The sequence below is a fragment of the Aquarana catesbeiana genome, linkage group LG09 (assembly GCF_042186555.1).
Source record: "Aquarana catesbeiana isolate 2022-GZ linkage group LG09, ASM4218655v1, whole genome shotgun sequence".
In the NCBI taxonomy this organism is placed as follows: Eukaryota; Metazoa; Chordata; class Amphibia; order Anura; family Ranidae; genus Aquarana; species Aquarana catesbeiana.
Genome location: NC_133332.1, coordinates 262,630,740 through 262,643,308, shown reverse-complemented (window position 1 = coordinate 262,643,308; position 12,569 = coordinate 262,630,740). Strand labels below are relative to the sequence as shown.

Below are 12,569 nucleotides of genomic sequence, written 5' to 3'. Positions count from 1 at the left end.
GATTGAGATAAGTATTGGCCATACATATTGTTATTCTGTTGTGTGACCTTTGATCCCCATGTGAAACTGTGGCTCCGTGATTTTTCCGGTTTTATTTTCATCTCCATCACACAACTTAGATTGCGTGATTATAACATTTTTAATTTATACTTACCTTCATGGCTTTATTTTTTATTATGATTTTCTTTATTTTTTTATTATTGCATATAAATAAACTGTCGTTCCCCCCTCCATAATTAGACTCACTGCTGCTGATGTGGGACACTTGTACTTCCTCCTTTTGCGTTCCAGTATTCAGCCAGAACGAGGTCTGACACACGGCGCCATGACGTCATTACGACTCAGAGCGGCGCACGGTCTCAGCCCTACATTGATGGAGGTGAACGTACAGGCAGGAGACGCACGTGACTCGTTGCTATAGCGACGCACGCATCTGCGCTCCACTATTACCACTATAGCGAGGCGTGCAACACACGCGGCCGACGCCATCTTCCCCTTACCCGGAAGTGGCGCGTTATTCACATCATTATGGATTGAAGCAACATTACAGCAAGGGGGTCACCTATTATATATAAGGGGCAGTGTATGGAGTGGTGTAGCACCCCAGATGATGTCCGGTAGGACGAAACGCACCGGGACCGCTTGCTGACACCACTACACTGCCAAATTTTACCTATTCTCAGCGCTGTATTTTATCTTCACAAATGTGAGTGTTTTATCTTCAATAAATACACTTCATAGCTTTTTTATACAGTATCACGCTATGTGCTCTCATGTTTTCTCCTTATATGCTGTGGATACTTGATTGGATTTGTCCTCACAATACATACTCTCTACAAGTACCTTGGCTATCCCTATTCCATCTCCAGAGATCTACAGCTATACAAGCTTAATTGGCACAGTGGGTGTACACCCATCTGTGTCCAATTGTTCTGGTAAGCCCCCCACTTTTACTTACGGTGGTGGATCTGCTATCAACACTTGAATATCATGTTATTTACACTTCTGGGTGTTTAACATTTACACATCTTACCGGATAATTCATGGACTTATTTATGCATAACTATTTGTGTTAAATTTGATATCCTTGGGTAATTAACATATATACACCTTTTTGGACATTGTATGGATTCACCTATGTATATTAGTTTGTGCTAGAGGTGCACATCCTAACGGATGTTTCTGAGATTCAACTCTCAACCCTTATGTCACTTTTTTTAGACTATTATTTTTATATACACCTAAAAATCCAACTTATATATACCTAGAGATATATTTACATTGTATATCACATATCAATGTTTGTTATCACTTTCTTAGCGCTGCACTTTTCTTTTCACTATGTATTTTTCACAGGTTTAGATCACTTGTTAGTGCTAGCTGCTTATTTCTCTCTCTCTCTCTCTCTCTCTATATATATACATGTAAAAAAAACCAAAAAGGGTTAACGCTGCGCTAGAAACCCAATAATTGATTGGTAGCTATAAGGGATTAACCTTTACAAACTAAAAACACATTAAATAAAAAACAAGGTTTTAACCCAAATTACCAAAGCAGCCAGCATAAAAGAGTCAGACACATCCTCTAGATAATAGTATAAATATTATGCAGCGCTAAGGACAACCAATAAATGAAAATACCAAAAAAATTACAAAAAAAATACAAAAAAAATTGAAAAATTACCATACAAATTTATGACCACTGTAGGATATGTGTATAATGAAATACTAAAATTAATAGTGTCAAAAAAAACAAAAAGAGCACATAAAAAGTCCCATCACAAATAGTGCGATTAAAAAAATTCCATATATAAAGTTCATAAACGTAAAAAAGAAGAAGAACTAATCCAAAATCCGTAATAAAGGAAATCCAATCTCCCAAAAAGTGAATACACCCAAGTGGATATGAGGCTCCTTACCGACTCAAAAGACCAACAAAGGTCTATCCAGGCATATGGGAGATTACAGGTTTCCCAATAACCTATACCAGCATCTGGGTCTGTGGCTGAGGCTGTATGGCTCCGGAAATAAAAGCAAGAAAGGCTCCCATAGTGTAATCGTTCCAATCAATAATATTTAATGAATAAAAAGATGCACTTACAAGTAGTTCAAATAAACGAGTGTCAGAGTAATCTCAATGATGTAGCGTCTCTGCAGGCTTCCCGCTGATATATATATATTTTTTTTTTTTTTACACGTGCTGTCCTTCTCTCCACGGGGTCCCGGCTCTTGATTGGATAGATTGAAAGCAGCGCAGCCATTGGCTCCTGGGGGGGTCGGGGACGAGTCCGGCATTTGTGTCTGCACCTATGCATTTAGGTGAAAACACTTCTGGCAGTGACCGCCCCCCCCCCCCCCCCCCGTTTTACTTACCTGAGCCCCTTCATTCCCTCGGCAGAGACGGGCTCTCCCTCTCTGCACGGGGTCCCGGCTCTTGATTGGATTGATAGCAGAGCAGCCCTCCCGCTGCTGTCAATCAAATCCAATGACCCGGGCGCCGGGGCCGAGTTCGGCATTCATGTCTATGGACGCAAATGCTGGACTCGGGGAGCGCGGCCGCAAGGTAAACCCCCTCTGGAGAGCGCTTCTCCTAGGGGGTTATCTGATGCGGGGAGGAGCCACGAGAGCTGCCGGGGGACCCCAGAGGAGGACATTTGGGGACACTCTGTGCAAAACGAGCTGCACAGTGGAGGTAAGTATGACATGTATGTTATTTAAAGAATAAATAAACACGACGGTTTACAATCACTTTAAGGACTCTCCCTCTGGAGTCTATACCTCAATGTATACTGTACATAGCAGCTTTTCGCAGTGGTTCTGGATAGTACAGCCTTTTGTGATGTTATACTCCACTGTGTAAAAATTCTCATACCTACATAAGTTACAGAATCTGGAAACATTCAGCCTCAGGGGTATAATAAGCGACGTAAGTAGCGCCACAAGATAAAATGTTCTCGTTTCACTTGAGTGCACCTTTAAAAGGGATCCCCTGCAGATTTCAGTTATTTGCAGATAAATGTGTATTTTCATTCTCATTTGAGCACCTAATAAAGGGCCACACTGCAACAGATAACAATGTGCTGATATCACTGTGGTATAGGGATGGTACATGGAATTGTTTTGCATTTGTGAGCTCCTGAGGTCACCTCTGTTGGTCCTAACATATCCTAGATAATCCATGCAATACTAAATGTCCACAGGTATCTAGACTGACAGAAGACTATGAAATTAATTTACTGACTATGGAAAATGTCTGTCAAACAAGCTGACAATTTTCCTTTATTCTCAATTAAAGTGATATTAAGCCCTCAGTCTTTTTAAGTACTTTCAGCAGTTGATTTAATCACTTACTGAGGAGGAAGCTTCGTTTTTTTTTAAATCACTGACTTTGTTTTAGTTTATACTGGTGTCAGGATCATTGCCCCCGGTTTCCTGTTTCAGGGTTTGTCTTGCATACACACACACACACTAGAGTTTTGTGTCCCCACACTACGTGCGTCAATAGAAACACACAGACCCACTGCCGAGGATGGCAAGGCACTCCCCTGCTCCCTTCTCCAAACAAACTGGAGACTGCACAGGTCCACTGTTAAAGTGGAAAACAACAAGAGAAGGGCGCACCGACCTAGCGCAGCACCATAATACATTTTTATTAAAGGATAAAAAGCAACAAGTGTTATACTCACAAACGCATAGCATCAGCATGCATGTCATAACAATTGAAGTAAATCGCCTTCAGGTATTATGGAAAGACCAGACAGCGTCAGTAATGGTTGACGCGATTCAAGGGAGAACTCTCTAAATCAGAGCCCCTGATGAAGGCTCTGGGCACTGATGTAGAGGGATCTCCCTTGAAACGCATCAGCCATTACAGACGCTGTCTGGTCTTCCCATAATACCGGTTGACACCAGACCAAGAAGCGATTCCCTTCACTTGTTATGACATGCATACTTATGCTATGCGTTTGAGAGTATAACAATTGTTGCTTTTTATCCTTTATGGTAATGGTCGGCGCACCCTTCTCTTGTTTTTTTTTTGCAGTATATAAGAATACCCATTGTCCTGAGGGGGTAGCAAGTCTACTGGTGCTGACAAAGAATTGACACTATAAACCTTTAACCACTGCCCACCCGCAGTACATCATATGACATCCTGGGCTTTGAGTGGGGATATCTGAATGATGCCTGCAGCTATCATTCAGATATCATTTTTTTCGACCAGCAAGTCCCTGCACAGCAAGAACGATTATAGAGGCTGTTCAGATGCTTTATTGTTGTTCTTACAGGCGGTAGGAGGGTATGCCCCCCGCCACCCTCTGGTGCTTCTACTGGCTCACCCATGCAAACCGCGAGCCGGAGAAGAAATCCGCCACCGGCGGAAGTTCACCACAGAGAATACCGAGGACCAGATGGTCCCTGGCAGTCTCGATAACTTTTGGAGGCTAGTGCGCAACGTAATGCCGTCACATCTGGCCTGGCAGTTGTAAACACTGCCATGTACTCAGCTGGAAAGCCAAGAGAGTTTTTTTTTTTTTTATCTCAGGCTTTCCGGCCTGGAGGAGAGATGTGGGGTCTTATTGACCCCACATCTCTCCATAAAGAGGACCTGTCATGCACTATTCCTATAAGGGTTTACATTCCTTGTAATAGGAAGGTAATAAAAAAAAATTAAAAGGGAAAGTGTAAAAAAAAAAAAAAGTAATGTGTTAGAAGAAGTGAACGCATACGTACGTCATGCCCACATATGTAAAAGGCGTTGAATCCACACATGTGAGGTATCGTCCGGAATGTTAGAGCAAGAGCAACAATCCTATCCCAAGATCTCCTCTGTAACTCTAAACAGGTAACCTGTAAAGATTTAAAAAGCGCTGCCTATGGAGATTTTTAAGTACACGAGTGTGCGCAATTTAAAGCATGATATGTTAGGTATCTACTTACTTGGCGTAACCTCATCTTTCACATTATACAAAAAGTTGGGCTAACTTTAGAGTTTTGTTTTTTTAATTCATTCAACTTTTTTTTCCCCAAAACAAAAACACGATTGAAAAATTGTTGCGCAAATATCGTGCGACATAAAAAGTTGCAAAAAATAACATATATAACGTTTGGGGATTCTGAGTAATTTTTCTAATGTAGGAGCGGAGTGCCAGAATCAGCCTGTATGGGAAGTGGTTAAGCATACCACTGGAGCGCATGAGAGCATTTCTTGGATTTCACTGTTAAAGTGGACCAAAACTCTAAAACTAATAAAAACTGTGAGCAGGCCCTTTATTGCAGAAGAGACATTACAAAAAAATAAACCTACCTGCCTGCTCACAGTCTTCTGTAGGATGTACATTGAGCTGCACTGAGTTCCTCAGTTTACATTCCGGCACAGTGCCTGCGTGCCAGGAGGACTGAAAGAAATGCACACGTGCGGAAGAGATATCATCTTGAGACAGCTGAAAACCTACAACCGGAAGAAGCCGGGGGAAAAAGATTTTGGCGAGGGACCTCACAGGCGTCGGGGCCATTAAAGCAGAGGTGAGTGTTATGGACTGGTTCCTCTGAAGACTGGAAGATCAGGGAAGCAGCACTAAGGTGCACCTGGGAATGGGTGGGCGCTAATGAGGTCAGCTGGTCAACTCCTTTACTGTGTCAGGACCTAAAGTCTGATCAGAAAGAATTACAAATAGAAACGTCTGAAAACATGGATTAGGACAAGAAAAGTAAGACTGTAGATTTAATGGAAAGCTTTGATAGCTTTGCAAAAAAAGTACATGAATGCTATATTGGTGCAGAGGGGAGCTGGAATTTAGAAAAAAAAAAGTGTGAACTTACCGTTTAAGCTAAAAGGTTATACTAAATATATATTTATAAGAGCATAGAAATGACTTCCTCTTGGAAGTAATATAAAATGGACTTGAAATAAAAATATAAAAAATAAATAAACAAAATACTGGCAAAAAATACAGTTTTCTTTCAGGTTTCATGAACCCTTGCCATTTTTTCAGAGCAGCCACTGTGCCAGAATGCCACCAAATTTTGAAATGATTAACTAGGTAATATTTTCCTAAAAGATTTTGTATGCACAACATTCCTACCTAAGCTGTACTAAACTAATTAGCATCCATTCTTTTGGTATATTTATCTCTGTGAATCTATGCAAAACAGGGCATAAATCATGTTCTATTAACATTTGACAGACTGTAAGCAAGGAAAGCGGTGATTATCAGAGTTGTGTTAATAAGACTCAGGCTATGCTTAGATTAGGAGACGCTACAACAGTGCGCTTTATAGCCTAAAATCTTAGAACAGGAAAGTCTTGGTATATCAAAACCAGCTTCTGGCATTCTGGAAATTTCTGAAAGATTAAAGCAGCTTTAAACCCTAAAACAAAAATGTAATATACTGTAGCTTACCAATCTGCATTCGTTTTCTTTTGTTATTTTTTTTCCCCTTAACCCTTTCACTGCCAGGTCCATCAGCTGTACGGACCTAAAAAGTGCCTGCAGGTGACCAAGTCCACATGCCGTATGGACCTCATTTCTCCCTCTCCTATAAGCTTATGGTCACTTTAATGATTACAACCCACTGATCAGAGTTATTAACCTCTAATGTGCCCCCCCCCACTCTCCTTTACTTTCCTATCCCCCTTCACCCCCTTCTTCCCCCCAGCACTGATTACCCCCCACCACCCCATCAGACCCCCCCCCCCAACCCAATCTCTGCAGCTACCATCATTGGCCGGCATCCCGCCTCTTCCACCGACTTGAGGTTCTTCATGGGGCTTGGGGGGGGGGGGATTCTGGATGTGTCCCCCCCCCCATCACTCAGATCTCCCCCTGTAATAACCCCGCACCCCTGATCCATCCCTGGTCCAAGCGGCATCCTTCCTTCCTTCCCCCTGCACTGATTTCCGGTGATCTGTCAGGCCGGGGAGCGCGGCAGGGCAGGAGGGGGGGGGGGTTCAGGTGGGGGTGAAGTTAGGGCTTGGGGGTGGCTTGGTATACATGTGTTCAGTCCCTTTTTCTGTGTCAAAAAAAGAGATATGGGGGTCTGTTTAGACCTCTGATATCTCTGCAAAGACCCCCCAAATAAATACATTTTAAAAATAACTGTAAAAAAAAAATAAAAGACGACACAAATATAGTAAGACCCCCAGGTCCAACTGCACTTACCCCTCCACGTCTTCCTTAGCTTCTACTCCCGGCCAACCCGATCCGGCCTTATTGGCCAGGAGGAGAAACTGGAAGACAATAGCAAATATTAATTAGCTATTGTCACAAGTGGGTGGGCTCGGGGCGCAGAGCATTGCTCTGCGCCCCGAGCCCAACCTTTTCAAGCCAATTACAGCCTCAGGCTCTAATCGTGTGACTTGGAAAAAAAAAAAAAAAACCTCATACAAATGTACGAGGCCGGCACTCTGCAGGGGGGTGGCGCCCCAGCTCCCCTAATGGTCCAGCCCCTCCTGGTAAGACACCTTTCATATGGAGCAGACCCTGAAAAAGCAGATCTGCCTGCTCAATGGGGGGATCTGTCTGCTGATCCCTGCTCAGCAGGCGGGGGACAGGTGCAGAGTGGACACGGACACAGCCCACTGTTCTCTACAAGGCGGTTGGATGGAAACGGACCTCCTGTCTATTTCCATCCGATACCATCCAATCTGCTAGATGGATGGGGGATGGAATCCCCATCCGTCTGTGTTTAGCGGACTGGACTGGATCAGATGCAGGCAGGTGTAAAACGGACACATGTCCATTTACATCAGTCTCTCCATTGAGAGCAATGGGTGGTACGATTGGGCCCGCCTGAAAAACAGACAGGCAGACCCGATCGATCGGTGTGCTTGTGTGAAAAGGGGCCTAAGGCCTTGTTCACACAGGGCATACACAGCGTACCTTTACAGGGATGCACAGGTGTTCCATGCATCTCCGTGCAGGTCATCCCATTGATGTCATTTGGCATGTAGCAACTGCACCAACAGAGCCGTTGCTCCCAATTTTACATCCATGTAGGTCCGCATGCATGTACCTGAGCTCACACAGCCTGCGATCGGGGTCATGTGCCCACACGGATGTCAGATTGGGAACAGCAGCTATGCCTGTGCAGCCATAGTTAGCACGCATTTGCAAACGCATGCGTAAGCTGTAAGGCCTCTTCACGGCACCCTGTGTATGCTTGCAGTCCTAAATGCTAATGAATTTATGAGCGTCTCCACAATGGAAGCACATGCATTCAATGGATAGATGAGGGGCAGGTGGGCCTGGAGGCAGCCCAATCCCCCTTAAAGGAACAGGAGCACACTGGACACCCAATTCGTAGCTCAGTGGCAGCAAAGGTGCCCAGTGTGTCCCCGGACCATATTTACACCAGTAACAAATGGCCACAAACTCTGCTGTAACTCTGCTGTTTCTTTTTTGTTTTTACCTGCAAAGCAGATGTGCTATTATGTATCGCATACTAGCACATTATGTGACACTTACCTGCAAACAAAGCCCTTGCGGTCCCTGCTACAGGCCGCATCTATCTTCGCCTGTTTTACGTCCGGGTCCATGGTTTCCAGCTCTGTGACTGGCCAGAGCCGTGTGACATCACGCCCATGCATGCGTGGGGGAGCCGCCGGCCACGGCATAGGGCTCTGAAGAAACAGCACCAGCGGCCGTTGCTTCAGAGCGCATGCGCCGATGATGTACCGTATATACTCGAGTATAAGTCGAGTTTTTCAGCACATTTTTTTGTGCTGAAAGTGCCCCCCTCGACTTATACTCGAGTCAAGCACTTTTCTGCAGCAAAAAATTTCATTTTCCGAACCGACTTTGGGGCCCCGTATCTCAGGGCCACTTGATGCTAGGAACCAAATTTGGTGTGCAAACCCAGTAGAACTGGTACCACAACATATCCAAAGATGGGGTTCCTAGCACCAAGTGGCCCCGAGATACGGGGCCCCAAAATCGGTTCGGAAAATGTCATTCTCTGCTGCAGAAAAGTGCTTGACATTTTCTGAACCGATTTTTGGGACCCCGTATCTCGGGGCCACTTGGTGCTAGAAATCCCAGCTTTGGATATTTTATGGTGCTAGTTCCATCTGGGTTTGAACACCAAATTTGGGGTTCCTAGCACTTAGTGGCCCCGAGATACAGGGCCCCAAATTGGGTCAACTGTGTCCATCTGCAGCAATGTCATTTTGGGATACTTTGGGTTCAGAGACCCCAAATTTTGGCTGCAGCTAGGGGGCATCAAGGAACACTTAACTACCGAGTTTGAAGTTCGGGGGACCTATGGCTGCAAATGGGCACAGTGAGGCATGCAAATGGGCATTGTTGACCCTCTTTTCCACTTACAGTAGCTGTGCATTTCTCACCCTCGTCTTATACTCGGGTCAATAAGTTTATCCCATTTTTTTTGTGGTAAATTAGGGCCTCGACTTATACTCGGAACGACTTCTACTCGAGTATATACGGTAATCGGTGCAGTATACCGTAAATATCTCCTAAATGACGTACGTTTAGGAGATATTTAGAGTACCTATAGGTAAGCCTTATTCTAGGCTTGCCTATCGGTACAAACATTAGAGGGAGGTTTACTTCCTCTTTAAGCGGTTACAGCAAAAATTGTTTTTTATTTTTGGGATAAAGGTTTTAAATAAATGAATAAAAGCCATTGAAAGCACCCACCAGTGGTAAATGATATTTGGTATTCTTTAAAGAAATGAAGAAAGAAGAGGGGTTAAATAGAAAAATGGAAAGAGAAAAAAAAAAAAAGGTGGAATGCAAAGTGGATAAAAAGCAATGTTTTTTTTGTTTTTTTTTAAATCTAAAAAAAAAAAAAAAAAAAAAAATCATATTTAATTGATTTAAATCAGATTTTTTTAAAATTTTTATCAAATTTATTTTAATAAAATGTTTTTGGAGTAAAAATTTAAAAGATAGTTTTAGCTCTTTTTTTCCGCCATCGCTTTTTTATGTCTCCATGCATAAAGCATAGGCATGCCAAGGCATAAAGTCTTTTTATAGTGTATACATTAACAGAAAAAAAACAAAAAACACACATATTGCACAATGGGGGTTATTTACTAAAGGCAAATCTACTTTGCACTACAAGTGCACTTGGAAGTGCAGTGGCTGTAGATCTGAGGGGGACATGCAAGGGAAATAAAAAACAGCATTTTATCTTGCACATGATTGGATGATAAAATCAGCAGAGCTTCCACTCATTTCAGATCTTCCGCTCAGATCTACAGCGACTGTACTTCCAAGTGCACTTGCAGTGCAGAGTGGATTTGCCTTTAGTAAATCAACCCCATTGTCTTTATATAGAAACATCTGTGAGGCTGGTCTACAACCAGGTCAACTTAGAGGATTTCTAACCTCTAATAAGGATATGAGCCTTCAGAAAAGGAGTAGGTAACTGTGGCTGCAGTTTAATAATGCATGGTAAGCCTGTGAGGGCCTAGACCAGCCTTTATCAACCTATTTAACATAGAGGAATCCTTGAAACAACCTTCTGGACTTAGGGAACCCCTGCTAATAATTACTATATTTACAGTTCATAGTACATTAGCATAAAACTCACAGAGAAGAATCCCCCTTACAGATAGCTAAAAGGATCACAGAGTTGCTGTGCCTCCTGAAAACGCAAGGTCCCTGCGCCTTTTCCGAAAACGTGGCCAGCACAGAAACCGCAAGTGTAATGTCGTTTCCAGTGCGTGGCGGAGCCATTTGGATTAATGGCACCCCCACACATCTCCTAAACTGCAGCGCATTTTTGTCTGTAGGTGGTTGCAGATGCGGCCCCAAAGCGGCAACCACCCGCACAAGTGTGAACCTAGCCCAAGGTGTCATTATGTCCTGTTGTACATATACATTTACATCAGCAAACTATTTAAAGTCCAGAAGTCTCAAGGTGCACACAACCCCCAGGGAACCTCACATGAGTACACAAGGATAAATGTGGACTGAAAACAGCCAATCCAGCCTGGTTCTTCTCTGTTAAATCATAGCCATGAGATTGGAAAGCACAAGAGACTCTTTGGGAACCTTTCCAAAAGACCAAGTGAAATAAAAAGTCAGGACATCTCTGCTCTAAGCTGGGGCAATCGTAAGGTAGGAGAGTCCTGGGGACTATGAAAGGACAGGGCATGCCATTCAAACAAATCGCCCTTCCTATATTCAAAGATCACATTTTATTCTTAGAAGCTGTAGTACACAATTGGTGGGGTCAGCAGGGAGTGTCCCTAATTTCAAAAAAACTTTTAGATGGGCATATTAGTGAACATAATCTACAGGGATATGGAGAATGGTAAAGATATACTAAAAATACATCCACACAGGTTGCACTGGATGGACTGATGTCTTTATTCAACCGTACCAATTCTGTAACTACATAAGATTCTAAGAATGGCAGAGCCGGGCGGAAAGAGCGGGCATAGTAGGCAATCTTGATGAGTGCCTGTCAGAGCTCACTCAGTTCTATTATCCCTGCTACACCAGAAGATTATGGCGCAGACACAGGAAGGGGGTCTGAAGATGAAGATCCCAAGACATCCAGAAGCCAGCAGCACTAAGGACACTCTGGAATAATAGTGGTTTATTTTTTTTTTTTTTTTCTTAAACGTTAATTGGGAAATACCTTATGCTTTCAGCGTTTCTTCAGCAACTCCTGCATAAAGAAAACCCAGATATTTTGTAGTCGGTTGCCTACAGAGCCACAACTAGCTACAATGTATCAGCATTTATTTACATTTTAACAAGCACCGGAACGGATTCTACAAGCAGCTGTGATACATAAACCAATACTTCAAACTGACAGCAGATCCCAACAGCTACACGCATGGGCTCAGCAGGAACAGCCTCTAAGTGGGCATACCAAGCACACCAGTAATCTACTGGTAAAGAACAAAGACATTTATTAGAGTGAATTATTCATTCCAAATCAACAGTCCAGTTCCTACCTGTGTTTGATCTTCTTCTTATGCCAAAATCCCAGCTAGACGTAATATCAACGGACTGAGAATAAATGTAGCCTTGAGTTTCTCCATTTCCTTGTGGCTGTGAGACGTTCTCCCCAGAGACAGATGATGGGTAGAGTTTTTCTATGTCTACATCATGGTCAATGAGCACCATCTCACACATGCCAGTGTCATCGCTGGTCACATGGGACTGCCGGATATGTGCCAAGATAATCAAAGGATTGTCCAGAAAAGCCATTCTCTTCTGTGCTACATGGGTTTATCACCAGAAAATCCAACCCTTCATAGAGAACCGTTTCCTGCCAAAACAGAGGACAGAAAATTAAATATTACATCATTTCTTTTTTTTTGCCATTTCGAACACAAATATGGAAATCAGTCAATTTAGCTCTTGGAAAAAACATTTCAAACGTTGTACAGATATCTTCATCAACAAATATATTTTTTATTTATTGATATCTTTACTGATAAAGCAATTTTTACTTTTAACAAACAAAAATAATAAAAAGTGAGAGAAAGCGGTGGAGTCAGGAAAAAAAAAAAAGAAGGGGGGGAGGGGAGGGTAAGTGCTGATGCACTGCGATTAGTTCTAGACCCGGGATATATATAAAATAATAATA

The 12,569-nt window shown here is 43.0% G+C and overlaps 1 protein-coding gene across 3 annotated transcripts in view; it reads right to left on the bottom strand.

Moving 5' to 3' along the window:
• MAPKAP1 (MAPK associated protein 1) overlaps positions 1 to 12,569 on the bottom strand; it is a 399,325-nt gene that overhangs the window by 357,221 nt on the left and 29,535 nt on the right. For all 3 annotated transcript variants that reach the window (XM_073600313.1, XM_073600315.1, XM_073600314.1), the window contains exon 2: positions 11,932 to 12,248. In XM_073600313.1, coding sequence (XP_073456414.1) covers positions 11,932 to 12,187 — 256 coding nt within the window. In that variant the 5' untranslated portion in view covers positions 12,188 to 12,248. The remainder of the gene's footprint in view (positions 1 to 11,931; positions 12,249 to 12,569) is intronic.